This window comes from Salvia hispanica, chromosome 6 (genome assembly GCF_023119035.1).
Source record: "Salvia hispanica cultivar TCC Black 2014 chromosome 6, UniMelb_Shisp_WGS_1.0, whole genome shotgun sequence".
Taxonomy (NCBI): domain Eukaryota; kingdom Viridiplantae; phylum Streptophyta; class Magnoliopsida; order Lamiales; family Lamiaceae; genus Salvia; species Salvia hispanica.
In genome coordinates, this window is record NC_062970.1 from 23,119,310 (window position 1) to 23,138,627 (window position 19,318).

A 19,318-nucleotide genomic window follows, 5' to 3' on the forward strand; every position below is an offset into this window, starting at 1 on the left:
CCTCGAATATTCTATCAAAGCATGTACATAGACATAAACATGCTCTTTGTGGTATGCGTGAATCTATGGGATTCAATGGAATATGCAAAACGAATCATGCTTTTGCAATATAAGATCCAAATTATTGGTGAGGGGGGATTGCTTCCATTCATTCGTTGTGGTCCAATTGACTAGACGAATTTGCTGGGAATCAATTTTTGTCACATATGGCGATGAATTGATGGGGTACTCGAAGCAAAAATATGTACTCCCACCGTCCATGATTAAATGTCTCATATCTGACCCGCATGGATTTTAAGAAATTGTTTGACTTTATAAAATAAAGTAGAAGAAAATGTTAATAGAATGTGAAACCTATTTTTATATATTGATTTTATAATAAAATATGAGTACATTGAGTCCACTTATCAAATATAGTACAAGTAAAGTGGAACATTTATTGGCAGACGGACGAAAAAGAAAAAATTGGATGTTTAATGACAGACCAAGGGAGTATTTATTTGGGGCTTGTTTAAAGAGTGCTTGAAGAGTTAAATCAGTAGTGAAGATTTTTTGGGACAATTCAATATCACACTTCTCAAGTGAAATGATGATGAGCTCTGAGTTCTAAACACAACAACTAAGAGTCCTTTAAGATTACATATATAGTTGGATCATATGATTTAGAGAGGGAGTTGAAATGTTGAACCGAGCCGCCTCTGACTGACCCCTTCGTTTCCGAAGTGCAGGTGGAACCCTTCAAATTTGAATCAAGATCCAGAGGGGGATCCCACCTTTGACACATACGCCACCATGGCACTTGACGTTCGCGATCTTGACGCTGCATCTGCGGATCGCAAGAAGCACAATCCCAGAAGTTCTGTCTTCAGGATGGCAGAGAGCATTCACATGGCCACAATGGAAAGGCTCTCTCTTTCTCTCACTGAAATTGTGCTGAGTTTCTTTCAAGAGAGCTGCTGCATTTATCCTAGGAAATATACTTGCATCTTCTTGTTGTATCCTCGATTTGGAACAAAATCTTTCTCATGGACGTATATTTCCAAGGGAAAACTTTGTGCTTCCTGCCTGCTGATGAATAGCCTCTCGAAGCTCAGATCCAAGGCGTCCAACCTTCGTACATATTACAAAGGTTATCAACATTTGTTGCTTGCCTCAGAAGAAAATCTACTTGCTCCGGAATGCTGATTTCTCTGAGATATCCACGAAAAACATCCCGTGTCAAAATTCATGCATATTATACCATTTATTATGAGGGAAGCAGATACCTGTTATCAGAAATATCTAGGCCATCAATTTTCATCTCTACTCGCCTTAAGACTGACATCGCATAAGCATTTTTCCCTGCAGCATGAAACTCCCATTTTAGAGGATGTTCAAGCATATAACAAAAATTAAGATTTACAGACAAATTACAGTCTTCACTATTCTCTACTGATATTTCACATAATAAGTTCTCCCTCCGTCCCACTCAAGATGTCTACATTTCCTTTTTAGTTTGTCCCACTCAACTTTCTAGATTTAGAAATAAATCCCTCTCTCCTATCCTCATTAAAATAGTATCCAATTACTTTTTTCTCTCTACTTACTACATCTAACAACTCCTAAAATCCCGTATCACTCAAGAATGTGGACATCTTGAGTGGTACGGAGGGAGTACAACATAACAACTCAAGTTCCACTATTGTTTACCCATGTGTGATCGATCAACAGTCTCTATGTGGTTGGAGGAAGTTTTCTGCAGTTCCTCGTCAACCTCCTTGTCTTCATCTAATATAGAATGTTCATATTTCACAGAAGAACTTTCCTGCTAAGAAAGAAATGTCTTTAGGCCCTGCTAAATATATCACACAATGACATAACAGAGAGCACAGACATAAAAAACCTGATTGTTGTTGGAATCTGTTTTTCCATCAAGTGATTCCAAAACTTCAGCAGCACCTGAAATCGGCTCAGTCACATCAAGATGACTGAAGCTATCCACAAGACCTGCCTCAGCCGAAGTAGCACCTGATTCTGCATGTCCACTTTTGATGCTTACAGGTGGAGATATCCACTCACTATCTGGCAAAGCAAGTTCATTCATACCAGCAGAAGCTTCATCATTATCTCCATCAGATCTGACGAACATATCCGTCTCCTCGGTATCGTACTCAGAACCAGGATGTGCAGCATCTTCCCCCGGTGGATTAATGTCCTGTGATCTTACTTGAAGACTTTCTCCTACACCTTCAAGAGCCTAGAAAAAAATATATCAAATTGGCTAGAATCATTACATATTAGCACTACTAAATCACGTAGATTTAGGAACTATATTCATTTCATTACTTTATGAAGATTGCCAGCATGAAGACCTGCAGCCCTTGCTAGCCTGGTCAAAACAGAGTAAAGCCCCTTAACAGAAAATGTAAGAGGCGGTACCAAAGGCTTAATAACTTGTAAAGCCTCCTTGAGTCTATTATGATAAGATTGGAATATAGCTTGTCCATGAATAGGAGCTATCTCCAACTTATTCTCTTTCTCCTGAGCCATAGCATCAGTCATAGCAGAAACATCTTTTGACAGCAGAGACTCAAGCGGAATAAGGACTGCATTAGCCTATTAAAGTTCCAAAGCAAGTGTGGTTAAATACGGCACTTTCTTCATTTTCCTATCCAAGATCAGGACAAAGAATCAAATGAACAAGAAATTCGAGCCTAAAAGCAAACCTTTGAAAGATCATTCATAAGTGAAGAGTGTAATGCAGCAGCCTCTTTCCCCAAAATGTGAACATCCTGCAGACCTTCGGTTATAGCCAAGACCTGCAGCATATGCAGAAGTCAGTTAAGAATCTATACCAAATATTTGTATCCGTGAGTGTATTCTATATGTGGATTTTCCATCAATGTACGTAATTGAGATTATTGAGTCACCAAAGTTGACCATGATTCATATGAAAGTTCTATGGTGTAACATTTCAGTCAATTGCCCAGACTTGCACTTATATTTATGATTTTCTGATTATGCATTAACACATCAGATAACTCTCAATTCATTTATAATATTTTCCAATATGCTACTTACCTCTTCCAGCATAGAACCACATTCAGAAGTCAGAGCACTATGGCCTCCAACAATGGCCACATATGAAGATAATGCCACACCAGCTTCGCAGGCAGAATCCCTCATTGCGATAAGAGTGTTCTGTAAATCACCTGCAAAATATGGCAAGTGAATACTCTGACAGGCGAAAAAAACTAGAGCTCCATGCAGTGCTTCCAAACCAAACAATCAGAGACTCTTCACCAATATCACACACTTGAAATGATTATCAAATGCTCCAAGAATCAAGGTTGAACCCTTGAATAGTTTTTTCAATTGTTTTAGAAGATAAGAATCCAAATCATGTAATTTGGTTAATAGAGTTGATAACAGTTATTAATATAGGAGAAACTAGGACAACTCAATACTGATATCAAAATGAAAAAATTCCAACACACACATGCACAACATTCATGGTTTTTAACATTAGATTGGAACCCCAGAAGGCCAGAAGTCAGGTTTTTCATCAATGTTTAGATATTTCCTATGTAAAGTGAAAGAATAAAAGTTAGTTAAGGCAGAACAATTTGTCAAGACCAGTGTCAAAACCGAGTAGGTTGCATCTAAAATTATATTTACTGGAAAGACATGTCACCTGAAGCAGACTTGGATTTCTGTGAAGCAATTGTAAGTTCATTAGTTACAGAAATTAAACCACTTGAAGCTGCTTCCATATTGCTTTGTGCAAGCATCCATTCCTTCTCAGCCCCTGAATAAGAAATAAGAAAAACTATGAATCCTGGGAGGAGCCTCCTCTATGAACTGTAGTGCAATTGAATGACAATTGAGTTGAAGCTAACGTGTAAAGGAATGGTAGGCAACATCCAATTTTGTTACAGCACTTAAACAAGATTGTTGCCAATTTCCAACATCTGCTCCAGTCCTCAATGAGGAACTTTCACTCATAATCCTATACATGCCATCCCTAGAAGCCTCAAACTCTAGAATTGAGATGCAAACTTGCATTATATCCGATGCATTTTTTGAAGCTTCCTGCAAAAATTTCCTCCGTTTAAGCAAATGGTCATGGAATTCTGGTGGTATTCCAGCATTTCTAGCCAGAACATTTCCAGCAGAACCAGGATTTGGACCCCCACAAGCCCAGCTCATTGCCCTCTCAAGCTGCCCTTCAGCTGTGACAGAAGTTCCTTCACAACATTGTAGGGATTCTAGTGACCTAGCTATAGTGGAAACTGATGATCTCATACTTTCCAGCAATCTTGCCCTATTAGTGTTCAGTATAACAGATAATAAGTTATCCCCAGCGAAAATCTTATGAGAAATTAGCCTGGTAATTTCTGAGGGTCTTGAGTTGATGTTATGCATCCACTCCATCTGAGATACTTCCAAGCTGGTCTTCAGAAGTGCATCTTTAAGTTCTTCAGCCTGCCTCTTCATGCTAGAGGCTGCTGATGTAGCTGCTTTAAGAGTTTCATGTGCATTGCAGTACTCCTCCAGAATTAGCTGCACACTTCTAGCAGCATCATAATCCATTTGAATTGTATCTTTCTCCATATCCTTAACTGACTCGCTCCTTTGCCTCATAATTTCAATCTGTCTGTCTAATATTTTCAAAAAGATTGGAGCCACTCTATCTTTCAAATATTTGGTAATATGCTCCTGAAATTGTATCCTGAGCTTTTTCTTTACTACATCAACAAGTTGATCAAATCCTAAATTCTGATCAAAAGATGCAGCCATAGCTTGCATGCAAGAATCAAGAAGAAGATCCACCATATAAACTTTCCAAATAAAGAAGGCATGACCCTGCAGTGAACCAGGCAACTTCCATATATATTCAGATACTGAGCATCCTGAATTTATGGAGTCCAAGAGATACGGTATTCTATTTGAGCTATGTGGAACAGGCCCAATTGAAGACATCAATTCTTGATCAACAGATTCCAGCTCAGAGAAAGGCTCAAGTATGGCTGCCAGAAGTGCTTTCATTCTTAAGACATGTGGTTCATTTCCTGGTTCAGCAGTAAGAAGAGATTGTAAGCGAAGTTCTGAATCAAGCACAGCGCCATTAACATTTGCTTCTTTCTTCATTAGAGATGAAGTCCGCAGATCTTTATGGTTCCATGTCTGATGAAGTTTGTCCAGCTGCACTCTGCAAGCTTCTTCTTGAGATGCAAGCTCCTCAGCCTCTTCCCAGGATAAATGGTCCCTGCCCTTTACAGCAGCTTCCTCAAGAGCCAACTGTTGCTCAGTAATGAGACCTACCTTCACAAAGTAGTTGGACTCTAGTTCAATCAGGGATACTCTCTCGAGCTCAACCTGGATAAGCTGATCAAGAGCTGTATCTACAGATCCCCGAATCTGGGAGACTGATCCAAATATGTCCATAACATCGCGCTTTAAAGAAATAGCAGATTGTATCACACTGGGTACAACTGCTTCAATCGTGTTCCCAAGAAGGTTTTTGCAAAGCAGAATACTGGTTTTAAAAACAGAAGTCCAGCTCCCTTTCAAACTATCAGGATCAACCTCAGTGCCCAGGATATCTAGTCCAACAAGGTATTTCAGCTCATTAATAAACTCTGTTACAAGTACACAGTTTTCTACTTGCTCTTGTAACTTACAGAAAAAAGATCCAAGATCAGACAGTGAGCTACGGTTTGTACTGCTATCCCCTCCATAATTATCCAGGCTGTGTTGCATCCTGTGCTTAACATTAGAAAACAGACTTATAATTGCTGCATCTAAAACATTCAGACAACTTTCTTTCTTCTCATCATTGTCCCAATGAAATGAGATGTTAGATGTTCCTTTATGTATGGATGGCTCAGAAAATGAGGACTCTTGTTTTCTCTTGAGACCAGCGTGCTGCATATAGTTTATCAGGGAAGATAAAAGACGTTCCTTAGCCTTTGATTCAGTTTCAGGACCAATGGAATTCACAAGTCCGGCGCATTCTTCTTCCAACCTCTCAATATCTGCAGCATACCTGGCTGCCCTGACGCACAGCTCCTCATAATTGCTTTTAGTAGAGTCAAACCTATCAGTGAGTCTGTCATTGACAAGTTCAGCACCCTGCCTTCGAGCAAATGATGTAATATCAGATGACAAATTGTTTAAAGAAAGCAAAACTTGCGCCCAGCCGTGCACTGGGCTGGATGTAAGGTAGTTCAGTGGAAGGATTCGCTGCAAAACTAATGAATACATTTGGAGTGTAGCAACTGCAGAAGAAAGACCATCATCCAACTCACCCACTAACTTAGAAACTTCCCTATCGATATCATGGCACTGAATTTGTGTGGGTTCAGGAACTACAGTCAATGGAACTCCAGCAACTGTAACGGCAGCCGCAAGAGATAAAACTTCATTTGAACCAGTCAGCTTTATGCCAGCGTTGATCTCTGGAATTGAACTGCTTCTTAAAGCATCAAGAATCCTTCCATGCTGCTCAATCCAGGTTCCTGCCTCTCGGCCTATCTCCATTACCATGGTCTGTTCCTGACTTAACTGTTGAACCTGTAATTCAAACAAGGCACGGTTTTTTTCTGAATTGCTGGTTGCTTCAGCAACAAGTGACTTTGCGGATGACTCATATTGAATAAGTTTTGATCGTTCTTGGTCAGCTTGATAGAAATCACTAGATACCATCTCATAATGGTTCAAAATGCTGGCAAACCTCTACATGAGATATATAAAGGTCAGAGAAATTATATTCAGTTTTACAAGCATGGAGATAAAACAACATTACATCAATTCACAAACCTCAATGGCTGATTCAATTGCTGGTAAGGTAGAAACTAAAAGATCATGATGTTCCTGTAATAATTTAAAAATAGCAAGTCACTTGAATTTATAATATGACAGGTAGTTGTGTGTTAAACAAGCAGGTTTGGAGTAGATGATATCAAGACACTATAATCATAGGAAACATTATCTAAAATTTTTAAATGCAAGTTTCCAGTTGCAACAAACAAGCCTGTAACTCAGTACAGTCAAGAGAACGTGAGCATGTGGACAAAGAAAGCAACTATAAAATTTTCTTTACAAAAGAAACACAAAGAAAACCTCCGAGCTGAAGTATTTATTTGGAAAAATAGAAATAATCACAGTGATAACAAAATCTTGACGCTGAATCAATCATACGTAAAAAAAAAAAAGTCAAACGAAGTTAACATCAAGTACCATGTGTTGTTATGAGGAAGACCTAAGTTGAACACGAATGTTTGTTATATTAATACCTGTAAAGGAACATGGATTTCCTGGACACGTGATGCAAATAGGCTTAAGCTTACGGCAAGCTCCATGCCTTTCCTCTCCTCACCAACAACAGCTGCATCATCATGAAAATTTGCACGTGTCCACTCCACAAGTGGATCCCACACAAAAACATCTAACAGCATCAATATTATATCCTTATTCTTCCTTAAAACACCTAAAATAGCTTCACAATTCGCCCTGAAAGAGCCTTCAATGCCAGTTAGACCTAATGCTGCTTCAATTGTCTGAGTAAGGCGGAACGGAACAATTTCAGGGATCTTTAACCTTTGCCCCTTGTCAAAGCATACGTTATAATCAATATGCAAAATATCCCCAGTTGAAAAGTCTATAAGGATGTTATCCAAGTGTCTATCACCGAGGCCAAGAATGTGGCCTACAATACTCATTGCTGCTACACTTCCAGAAAACCTGCAAAGGGACCAAAGCACTGCAGTGAATTAATACATAGCATTCAACCAAATTAGAGAAATGCAATATTTCACCTATACCACAGCTTAACATGTCCAGAAGCAGCCTAGTGTAACAGTTAAGTCAAAACTCAAAGGCACGACAGGAACCCTCTGATCAAGTAAAAATAATCATATTAACTGATCCTAAGGGTTGTTTTTTATTCAAAAATATGCCATCAATTGGTGCAACTTTCTCTCTTCACTCGACCTAAATTTACTGTGGAGTAGTGGTCATAGATTGTATTCTGAAATCCCCACTGTTGTCATTACAAAATAAGATGGTATAGAGAACAACTAAATATTTCTGCATCAACAGCCAACTCACATGTTATGATCTGGACATAGACAGCGCATATAGTGCCACCAAGTATTATCTTAATTTCCCAATACACTCCAAGTTATCATGCAGCAAAAGTTAGAGCGACTGAAGAGAATATTAATCAACACAATGAATGTAGAAAATGAAGTGCTGCTAGGCATCATTGTAACATAGAAATCCATGAAGAAAATAAGATATAAAAAGCACCAAAGAAGCATAAATTGTGCATCCTGAACATAGATCATGATTAAGGTATTTTGGAGATGACACGAGTACCTTTTTAATTTTGAACTGAAGGCTTTAAATCCTTCACTGGAGCACCAAAGCTCCTGATGCAGAAGCTTCTTAGGAGTCTCATTCATAAGATCTATAAGAACTTTCCGCTTCACATCATGAGGCCAGTCTCTTCTTGATATAACTCTTCTTATGCCTTTCTCTTTAAGTGCTGGCATAATTTTTCCATAAAACATATCACTGGGCCGGGGAACGGGAGGAGGCGGCGCTGCAGCATTTGTACCAGCACCTGGTGCAGAAAGCTGTTGTAGCTGGGCTCTTTCCTGCCATGATTTAAAAACAGAATAAATGCTGACAACATTATCCACCCATTGGATCAATCCAGCTCGGCCGCTAATAGGCGTTACAGAGTAATAACGGACACCAAGTGACTGCCTACGTGTTGCAGATGATGATTGCAGAAAACCATTTACAGATTGCAGTAGCTGCATAATTCTGGCATCAAGGCGCAGGTCTTCTCGTCCTTTCAAAAGATATGTATACTTCAAACCATCAGAACCCATGATAATGAGTTTCTTTGGCTTAGTTTTAGTTGGTAAAATGGTTAATTGTTCAGAGAAAGAAGCAATCATTATTATTTCCTGGTGAAAGCTGTCCAAGAGACCTTCAGATTCAGATAACACAATTTGCTTCTCAAGACCAGGCATTGGAGCGTTAGTAGAAGACAGCAATGCCAACTGTGGGGCAACCTCTCCAAAAGAAATTGAGGACTTCCTCTGATAAGATGCCAAGGAGGTAGCAACAGCCTCGAATGGTCGCCAAACCTCTCCTAATGCTGCAATAGATGCAGGGGGCATCTTAAATTTTGCGAGAGCTGATCTAATTTGCACCTGATACTCCTTAACAAACCAAACTTCATGAGGCGTTTGAGGTTCTCGAGCAGTGGACATCAAACGCCGCTCTAATACCACAACAATGGGAGCCATCATAGCTGAGTACTTCGCAGCATTAATTTTATTCTTCTGACAATGAGTGAGAGTAGTACTTTCTGCAATTCGTGCAGCCTCCTCTTTCAACAAACTTATGCGCCTCATCACATCTAACAGATGGAAATATAAGAAAGCAAGTTAAAACGACAACACTCAAAATATGGTTCCTTAAAACAATAGATTAAAGCAGATTGACAAGTAAGGGAAAACATATTTGTTGGCCATAGCTTCCTATCTATACCATATTCCTGAAACCAACAACAATGGCTCGCCCCCGTGTAGGACGAGGCAGGAGTGCATAACAACCATATGGATTGCATGTAAATCTGGATTTCAATCAAGAATTGCTAAATGTTAATCCATATCTGTGTCTTAACACATTCCAATACTAGAATTTTCCAGAAAACCAAACTACATTATCTTATGCAACAATTATTAGCAGCCGGTAAAATGTTGTAAATAATACAACTGATAACCAACCAAACCAAGTATCAAGTCAAAGTAGCAACACCAAAGAGAGGAAAAAACTTTCACCTGGATGAAGATCCTGGAGTGTACCAAGCCACAACTCCTCCCAAAGGACAGTTACATTTTCAAGCTCTTTTATAATCAGCTGAGCATCATGCACTAAATTTGGGTAAAGCTTTTTCTGCATATAAGATAACATGCAAGGTTCAAGTACAATTTATTAACATCAAGTGTATGCTGTATATGATCTTGTAGGGTTATAACTAAAACCAATTACGTAATAAACTTGCAATGATTGTAATAGGAGTGACTATATAGGAGTTTATTCTATTCAATTTGTCTCCTGCCCCCAGGAGTATGTGATAATCAAGCTACATCTGATAGCTGTGAAGGTAAAAATGTGCTTTCATACAGCATACCAAGTAGCTATATGCCATCCTTACTCCAGCATATGTTAACTATTTAAGTTATCAAAAAATTATAACCAGATTAAAATGGGTAAAGCAAGCTCAAACAATATTGTAAAATATTTGCTAACCAAGTAAGCAAGAATCCTCTGCAACTCCTCAGAAAGTCCCTTCTCTGGTGAATTTGCATCGACGAGGGTTGGGTATACCAGTGACCATGGAGAATGTTTAGCCAACATGGCAAGCAATGACTCTAACTGCTTTCTCACCACTTTATCTGGATGAGAACTTAATTGAGCAAACAACTGAGGTGCTATTTCCTTCATGCGTGAAAATGGGATCAGTATTCCGTTGGGGATGGATAGGGAAAGAAAAAAGAACAGCAGGGCAGTATTGCAAAACATTCAATGGTTATTCATGAATTCACAAATATTGATTACCTGCCATGGTAGCAAAGGAACCTTTGACAGAGCTGGCTCAAGATTATCTTGCAATTCGACTCCATAGTTGACCAGAATGTCTAGTACATAAAGTGTAGCCCTCAGAGTGTAACTCACATGCTTATACTTCATCTCAACATCATGCCAAGTTGATTGGCAATCAGAGCTTTTAAAAGATGAACATGAAAGATAATTTATAAATGCTTGAGCAGCTTGACCAAAGAGAGAAACTCTTCTCCTACGCAAAGACCACCAAACATTAGCCAAATCAGTCACCAATGGTACTAGTTTTTCCATACCTGCAGCAACTTTAAAAGTTAGAAAGCATTTCTTCAACTGAGAAGACAGTGCAGCAGATAGGTCATCCCTGCAACAGTTCTCTGCCCCAGGTACTCCAGCAGCAGTTTCAATAACATCTATTATTTGCTGCAGTAAAGACGTCCTTTCATTCTCATAGTCTGTGCTTTCAGCAACAGATACCTTACCATCTGCACTCTCTTCATGTAACTCCTGGTAAGACGTTACTGGAATTAGCTGTAGCGTTACTTCTTTAACACACAATTTCTCTTCATCCGTCAGACTAAACTTATGAGGTTGAATTTCAGGAGCAAGGATGGGAGAAAAAGAACAAGAACGAAGAGCTGCATCCCCATTAGAGGAGACTGATGTTTTAGCTTGATTATAACACCACGAAGCATACAAAATCCAAGACTTTCCCATCATAGGGCACAGAAGTGTCGAAGACTTTCTAGCAGTACCAACAAGTTCATCTATGATAAGATTTAATCGAGATTTAGAACCTTGATTGCCATCAAAAGAGGCAAGTGTGTCTTTGCTGGGAGAAGAAAGTTCGCTCTTGCTAAAGTCTTCTTGCATCTCGTAAACAATATCCTCCAAATTTTTATTTATACGATCTTCTAGCAACCAGTTTGAGAGTTTTAGGCATGCCTTGGCCTTCAGAACATTATCTTGAGAAATGCATGCCGCTGTAAAAGAAAGCATGGAAGGGCGCACAAAAGACCATACGCTTTTATATGCATCTTCAACCTTGTCCTCAACTCGCATGAGTAGAATATTTTCATATTCGAGACAAGAGATGAAATAATCAAGAGTAGTTTCATTAGAGTATGATAAGACCTGGCCGTTGAGATAGCTGATGAGACGGGTAGCCAGCATTAAGTTCTCCTGCTTTCGTGCTAAAATCACTAAATTCTTACAAAATTCAAGAGTAACCAGAGAATTTGAGAGCGTGTTCTGACAAACACGCAAAACATTAAGCCACAAACTGCAGTCCTGGTGGACTTGGTTACAAGGAAACTGCATGGTTTCAATATATGAGCTTAACAATGATGGAAAGTGCTTGCCCTGACTGTCTCCAAGTTTACAACCTTCCTCGAATGCAGAAATGCAATACAACTGATTGACAAGTGGTGCTGCCTCCACCAGTCCATCAAGTGGCAAAACAGAAACCGACTCTTCCAACATTAATTTAGCCTTTTGCAACTCACTAGGCACCTTTTCCACCTTCCTCTCATTGTGGTGAAGCATTGCTTGCAAAAGCACCTGCTCACTTCTTTGCAAAGCCAGCTTGGGATCAAGGGTGAGTTCGTTGCTACTTTTGGGGGTCAGGTCAAGGTACGACCAAGCTGCCTGGAAATCTCCCTCGTCAAAACGAGCTAAGGCTTGAATTGAATTTAATTCATTCCCTGTGGTAGTCAAAGCACCAGAATAACTCTTCCCGGCGTACTTAGCACGAATATTTTGCAGCTCCAGCAGCCAAGAATCAAGAGATTTCCAATCAGAAATAGCTGTATAACTCTCGATTATACGTGCAATGGCATACTGTACACCATCAGAATCCAAAGAAGTGATTGATTCTTCAGTCTGTAACAAACTAATGAAGTGAGCAGCTGCTTTTTCATGCTGGCCCCTTGCCTGATAAACAAGCCCAGTAATCCATGAAAAGTGCCTCCAGTCGGTATTTTCAATAGAACCTTGGGTTTCATCGGCAAACAAGGGAGAGAATACCATGGCTGCCCATTTTTGTAACCCAATCAAAGCCTCTGGTTCATACATCTTACACAAAGCGAGTGCCAAATTCCGAATGGTTCTGAAAATATCCCCAGCATATCTCCCTCTAATAGTCTGCAGATTTTCAGTCACCTGGACTCTAGACTTATCTGTCAGTGCAGAAGCCACAATGTTGCTGATATCACGCAAACGTAACATACAGTAATGAGTTGTAGCATCATGACATTGGATTGCAACTCCAGCATCCATCATCGGTTCACTTATTCGAGAAAACCACTCCTCGCAAACTTTTTTATTAGCTCTGAAAAACAATGAACTGGTCTGTGAGGTGGATGGTAAGACCATTGACCCTTCATATGCATTATATACATTTTTCTTCAAGGCCTCAACAAATTCTAGTAACAATCTCATAGGCAATAAATGAGCATAAGAACCTATTATATTTAAAGCTCCATCATTTTGTGATGTCTCCAGCTGTAACAAATGAGAAATGTCAAGAAGCATACGCTCCAAGGCAGCAAAAGTTTGAGTTGGCCCCCCAAGATTAGTTCGGAGACGAGTAGTAATGCAAAATCTAGCAGCTTCATGTACAGCCCACCACGCACCAGCAAGATGATTAACAGAACAAATTTTTTCAAGAATGTCTTCTTCAAATTTGATGTCCCACCATAAACCACTAGCATCAATATTTTCTACTTCCTCTGCCTGAATGTATTGGTGATTCTTTTTGCTCCGGGAAGTATGAATGAGTCGCTGGATCCAAGAAGAGAGGGGTACTTTCCATCTCTGTGAAATATAACTCAAGATAGAAACAAGTTGCTGCGAGTGGAATTGCTGGGGCAGCTGCTTTAAGGCAAAAACTTGCTTCCAGTGCAAAAAAGATCTATTGGTCAATAGAGTAAGTTGAAGCTGGCTTGTATTAGCTTCTCCGCAACCACAAAGACCACAAACATATACTGTTGTAGGTAAAACATGAGAAAGCAACTTAAGATAAGCATCTTTTAATTCCTTTTCTGGATCAGCAAGTTTTTCAAGGATCACTTCAGCAAGAATAGGGAAGTGCATGGGATGGATAACTTTTGCTCTCATAAGCATCTCAAGAACTGTTGCTACTAGATATCTGACTTCTGGTTCCCTATCTGAAGCAGCAGCCAGAGTTGATAATAGCAAAGCCTCAGTAATTTTCCAGGATGAAACTACTTGACAAGGGTAAGATGGAGCTTTTGCATTTCTATATATGTCAATAACATTTTCACAAAATTTTTGCATCCATTTTAGGGCTTCTACTTTGACTGCCAAAGGAGAAGAACTATCAAGAGCTCTTATAAGCAGTTTGGAGTACCTTCTCACATGACCAAGAACCCTTGCTGGATATGGAACTCTAATGTTCTCCTCCTCCACATGTGTCCCAGATGATGTGTCATGAGAACTCATCAAGGTATTTTCTTTTCTTGTGAAGCACTTGCCCATGAACTCAATAGCAGCAAGCCGTTCCAATGTTCTTAGAAGAGTAACTTGTAACAATACACTGCTTTGGATAGGAAAGCTAAAGGGATCAAACTTATTAATTAAAAAGGATGCCAACTTTTCTGCTCTGCCAACTAACCAAGCATCAGCTTCTGCTTGTCTAATGAAACTATCATCTCCCCCTACAGAAACACAGCTCAAGAGTACTTGCAAGTCAAACTTAATCAAAACAACCAATTCAGATTTAGAATAACTTCTGGAAGCTACTGTCCATTCATGCCCACCCCCTTTGCATGAATTAAGTTCAAGCCTGCTCTTCAATGACTGTAACTCTTCAAATATAGAATCAATGGTTTTCTCAACAACATCATTTTTTCTATGCTGAAGCAAGAAGATATATGTAGCTGCAGCACTTCCAGTCACGAGGTGATTTGGATGTAAACGGAACTGAGATATGGGTTTATCAAAATGTAGTGTTTTCTGCACAGACAATGGTGTAAGACCAAGCTTTTGAAGTGACAACAATTGCAGATTAGTTTTCAGAACACCATGAACCTGGAATGAAGAAATCTTTTTGGTATGAACTTGATTTGCATTCTCCAATTCTAAACTTTGGAACAATACATCCACTGCGAGAGAGTAAAACGTAGAAAACCTTTCACCCAATATTTCTGCCAACAATGTCAAGCATCTCCAGGAATCTTCAACCCATTTCGACCATCCAAATTTTCTTCCAATCATAGACAAGCATCTAAGTAAAAGAGGCACCATTTGGGAAAGGGGTTCACCTATTTGTTCAAGAAAATTAATTTCCAGTAAACCAGATGCCAGGGATTTTAAAACTGTACAGAAGCAAGATAATAGGGAAAGCAATCTTTTGAATTGTTGAGGACTACCAGGACATCCATCCTGGAGTAACAAATCCATATCGCCTAAAAACTTTGAAAGTAATCCCAGAGAAAATTGCATATTATTTACCCAGTGTTTCTGGAATTGTAAGAAACTATCCATGATAACACGCTTATCGGATTCAACAACATCTGGAACCATTGCCCACCCAAGAAGTAGATCAACAATGTCCATGAAGTGAGGTTGGAAAACTCTAATAAACTTCAATGAAATCAATGTTAATACACCAAGAATCCTGGGAAGTACACTCATGGAGGTTCTCTCATCCTCAAGAAGTTCCTGGCAGGCTTTAAGAATTGGCAAAGCATATCTCTCAACAGCTCCACCCTCTCCAACATTAAGAAACTCATGAAGGCTCACCAAAGCTAATTCTGAAGTTCCATTGCTTGTATTGCTCAGAGAGGGCAACGACCAACCAATAAAACGATCAATCAAACTGCCAAGTAAAACATTGTGCTGCCTTCCATTTGAGGATAGCAAGAATGAACTCAACACAGAACACAAAGCTCCATATGCTGCTGCTGCTGCATGACGCACTGAATACAATCTACAGGAAAAGTCCAAATGAATAAACCAGTAACACAAGCTACAAGATTATGCAAAATTAAGCCAACCAAAGTAGGTCTAGTACTACAACTGATGAGCATTGCGCACTCATCTAATTCAGACTACATCAATCTTTAAATCTGCCATAAAAATGGGAAATCACACATAGCAAAATGCTGAAATCAGATATGCTAAGCATCAAGTGGTACCAACAGGCATACACACAACTTTTCCATCTTTAATATATCGATTGACCCTATCATTGTCATCAGACCTCACGCTAATTTTCAATCAGATAGTGCCATGCTTTATTTATAAGTTAGCAAATTGTTACTTACATTTCTCAATATGATTAATAACTCATCTAGAAATAAGATACTAGCTATAAATAAACTAACCAAACTGCAATGATTCGCCTAGAAACTGACCGTCGCAAAACATCCGTCCAGGAAATTAACTCTACATAGCAAATATCGAGAGAGAGAGGGAGAGATTACTTATCGGTTAGCAGCTGAGAGAAGCCTTGAGCGAGAAAGGATGCGGAATGCGTAACTAGGAGTGAGTTTGGGGGGTAAAGTAGGGCGCGATGAAGAGAAGTGATGGCGGCGAGGCGAGAGGATTCGTCTTCCTCAGAAGGCGGAGAGGAAGAAGTAGGAGTGGTTTTGGTGGAGTCGTCCTTGGGCAGGGCAGCCGTGAGGAGCGCCGCGAGTTGCTGCTGTTGGTGGTGGAGGCCTTGCATAATATCTCCACCGCATCTCCTATCTACTTGTACGCTTCATTCACTTGTGTAATCAACAGCAGCGGCGCCGGAGCGAGAGACTTTACCTGATCTTCTTTTTCTTTTCCCTTTTTCCTTCTCTTATTAATTCTACTCGTTACTACGGCCCACATTAAAAATATTGGGCCCAACTTTTTTTTAGTACTTAAATAATTACTCCCTCCATCCCACATAATTTGGGACAATTTGACCGGCCACGGGTTTAAGAAATGTAATAGAAAGTGAGTTGAAAAAGTTGGTGAAATGTAGACACTACTTTTAAAGTATTAGTTTTATATTAAAATGTGAGTAGGAATGAGTTAGTGGAACATGGGATCCACTATCAAAAATGGTAAAAGTGAAATGGGTCAAATTATTAGGACGGATCGAAATGAAATACTGGATCAAATTATGTGGGATGGAGGGAATACTACTATGTCTGCTAATTTCATATTTTTGAAATCGAATAAAATCACATTTTGAATTATAATATAATATATTTAGTTTTATTTAACTAATAATATGTAGTTTGATGTAATTCCCAATCCTTCGGTATTATTTTAGTATGTTCATTATTAATTAGCTCATTTTTATTTGTTTGTAACATAACTTACATTCTACTAACTCATTTTATTCATATTTATCTTGTAGAACTAATATATAGAAAATAGAATTTACATTTTACTAACTTTTTACACCTACATTGTTTAACATTTATTAAAACTCATATCAGGTCAAGTAGCAAGGCATATATTGAGAATAATTAACTATTTTTGAAACTTTGATTTTAATGCTAAGACTTTTGGTTTTGCACATTAATCACTCTACCCCTAAATTAATTCACGCACACAAAGATTTTTTATTATTGTGATAATTAATAGAGGTGGGAGTGAAAATATTTTTGAAGATAAATTAATTACCCATCTAAAAATTTAGAAGTTAAATACCCGAAAAAGTTAATATTTGATGAAGATAGCTTGCTTGAAAACTCTTCTAAACCTCAATAATTATGACGTTGTGGCATGTTGGGGTTTGGTGCCCCTTGCACAACGGAAGTCATGCATACACAAATAAATCATACATACGGATCTATTTGACTGATTATGAGATTAATTGATTCACATGTTAAACACAAAATTGCATACAAAAATGCAAATAATTAATGTAAAAGGAATTAAAACCTAAAACATGAATTTCCTACGGATTAGAATTACCAATCTGATTCTCCAAAGAGTCGTCGTTTGCTTGCACCTTCTTCACGTGATGTTCTTCGTACTCAACCACGAACCTTCTAATCTGTATCCCGAACTCAGAATCTGACCTTTGGGTGAGCAAAACTTGTCAGAATCAAAAGGACTTAATTAGAGGAGAAGACAAAAATTCAGTTCTGGAGAGAACTGAAAAATACGTTCAATCCCACAAAGAGAGGAATGAAATTTAAAAAAAAAATAATTAATTTGTCTTCTGCCTAATCTCCTTTATATAGAATTATGATGGGTCAGATTCGGGATTCATGGAGGTTGGACTTGGGCCAAACCTGTTGGACTTTTACTAATAAATTGAGCCCCAATTTAATACAAGCCCAACAGAATATTATTATCAGTCACTACAATAAAATAATATTGATTGTCCGTCCAATCCCAAATTATGAGTAATCCGGGCTTTACCTCTTTAATTTATTATTTCCTGTATTTAAGATATAAATATTCATTAATTAACTGCTATTTGACTTTAATTAATTAATATCTTTTTCCAAGAGTTGTTATGGATTCAAAATCATTATTCATTATTCTAGAAAAAATTCCAACCGGTCGGGTTTCTGAATAATAAAACCTTTTGCGAACACCTCTTGATGATATTATCAAACTGGACTCACCCAGCACACGATTCATTGCAATAACAATACTAGCACCTCTAGACATTGATCACCACTACCCAAGATATCAGGATTCTTGGATTGCGAAAAATCCGCACCATTTGAATCAAAGTAGTGCATAATCAATATCATATGCTCAATGTTATATCAACAATGATTAAAAAATAACAATCACCGAGATCTCGTCTTTCAGTAAATAGCAAGAAAGACTTATCTCAACTGTTAGATCCTTTAGTGCTATACCACACCAATGTCGTTTATTTCCTAAGGTAAGGAAACATACGGACTGACACTGCAACCTTTCACGATAGGTAGCCAAAGCCTATCTAGGTTGTGAAATTCTAGTTCTCTTCTACAAAGAACCGACTGCGTCACCTTCTGTGAACGTCGTTCACGACCAGTCTACTATTGCAAAAGAATTAGACTTGTTTGCTTCTTATACATTTAAATGTTTGAGAAACATCTTATAAATGCATAAGCAAACACCAATGCAATAAAATTATTTCTTCTCACCTTGGGTTAAAAGTGAATTGTAAAATTTATTGTATACAAGCAATTCTATCCGTGCAACATGCTCGAAATATGTTTTTCAGTATACCAACATAGAAGTGGTCAAGATTGCGTCAAACAACAACTTGGCAGATCCATTCATAAAGGCACTACAGACCAAGATGTTTGAACTGTTAGGTTTGGTATACTGAAAAGCATGTTTCGAGCAAGTTTCGCGCAAATAGAATCTTGCTTGTATACGTAAAACTCTACAATCCACTTTTAACCCGATTCAATATTATTCGAGTAGTCTCTCACGAATAAAATAACTATTATTATTACATTGTGTTTGCTTTTGCATTTATAAGATGTTTTACAAACATTTAAATGCATAAAAAGTAAACAAAGCCTAAGTCTTTTGCTTAGTAGACCGGTTGTGGGCGACGTCCACTTTAAGGTAACACGATCAATTCTATGCAATGCTTTTCAAAAGAGAAAGAAGAATTTCACAACCTAGATAGGCTTTGGCTACCTATCGTGAAAGGTTGCAATGTCAGTCCGATTATTTCTAAGCCTTACCGAAATAAGATGACATTGGTGTGGTATAGCACTGAACGGAT

General features: G+C 38.5%; 1 protein-coding gene across 2 annotated transcripts; it reads right to left on the minus strand.

Annotated features, from left to right (window-relative positions):
- Positions 1 to 477: 477 nt before the first annotated feature.
- On the minus strand, positions 478 to 16,440 carry LOC125195770 (serine/threonine-protein kinase SMG1-like). 2 transcript variants are annotated; one of them, XM_048093990.1, is made up of 16 exons: positions 16,074 to 16,440; positions 10,624 to 15,577; positions 10,315 to 10,503; positions 9,843 to 9,957; positions 8,362 to 9,418; positions 7,278 to 7,725; positions 6,802 to 6,855; positions 3,879 to 6,717; positions 3,674 to 3,787; positions 3,061 to 3,191; positions 2,706 to 2,798; positions 2,326 to 2,595; positions 1,883 to 2,236; positions 1,690 to 1,804; positions 1,266 to 1,341; positions 478 to 1,190 (listed from the first exon to the last, which is right to left on the minus strand). In XM_048093990.1, exons 1-16 carry the CDS (start codon positions 16,313 to 16,315, stop codon positions 1,091 to 1,093), a joined length of 11,151 nt encoding a protein of 3,716 aa, XP_047949947.1. In that variant the 5' UTR covers positions 16,316 to 16,440; the 3' UTR covers positions 478 to 1,090. The 2 variants fall into 2 exon arrangements, with proteins under 2 accessions (XP_047949947.1, XP_047949946.1); XM_048093989.1 differs by having other exon boundaries at positions 1,690 to 1,807.
- Between the last annotated feature and the right edge of the window lie 2,878 nt (positions 16,441 to 19,318).

What these genes read in the sequence shown, in the direction of transcription:
- LOC125195770 (XM_048093989.1), bottom strand. Translation starts at nt 16,315, where the DNA reads ATGCAAGGCCTCCACCACCAACAGCAGCAACTCGCGGCGCTCCTCACG. An exon ending in TCTCAGCTGCTAACCGATAA is followed by an intron (nt 15,578 to 16,073) that starts GTAATCTCTCCC and finishes CTTTTCCTGTAG; the next exon opens with ATTGTATTCAGTGCGTCATG. An exon ending in ACTCCAGGATCTTCATCCAG is followed by an intron (nt 9,419 to 9,842) that starts GTGAAAGTTTTT and finishes TCCATCTGTTAG; the next exon opens with ATGTGATGAGGCGCATAAGT.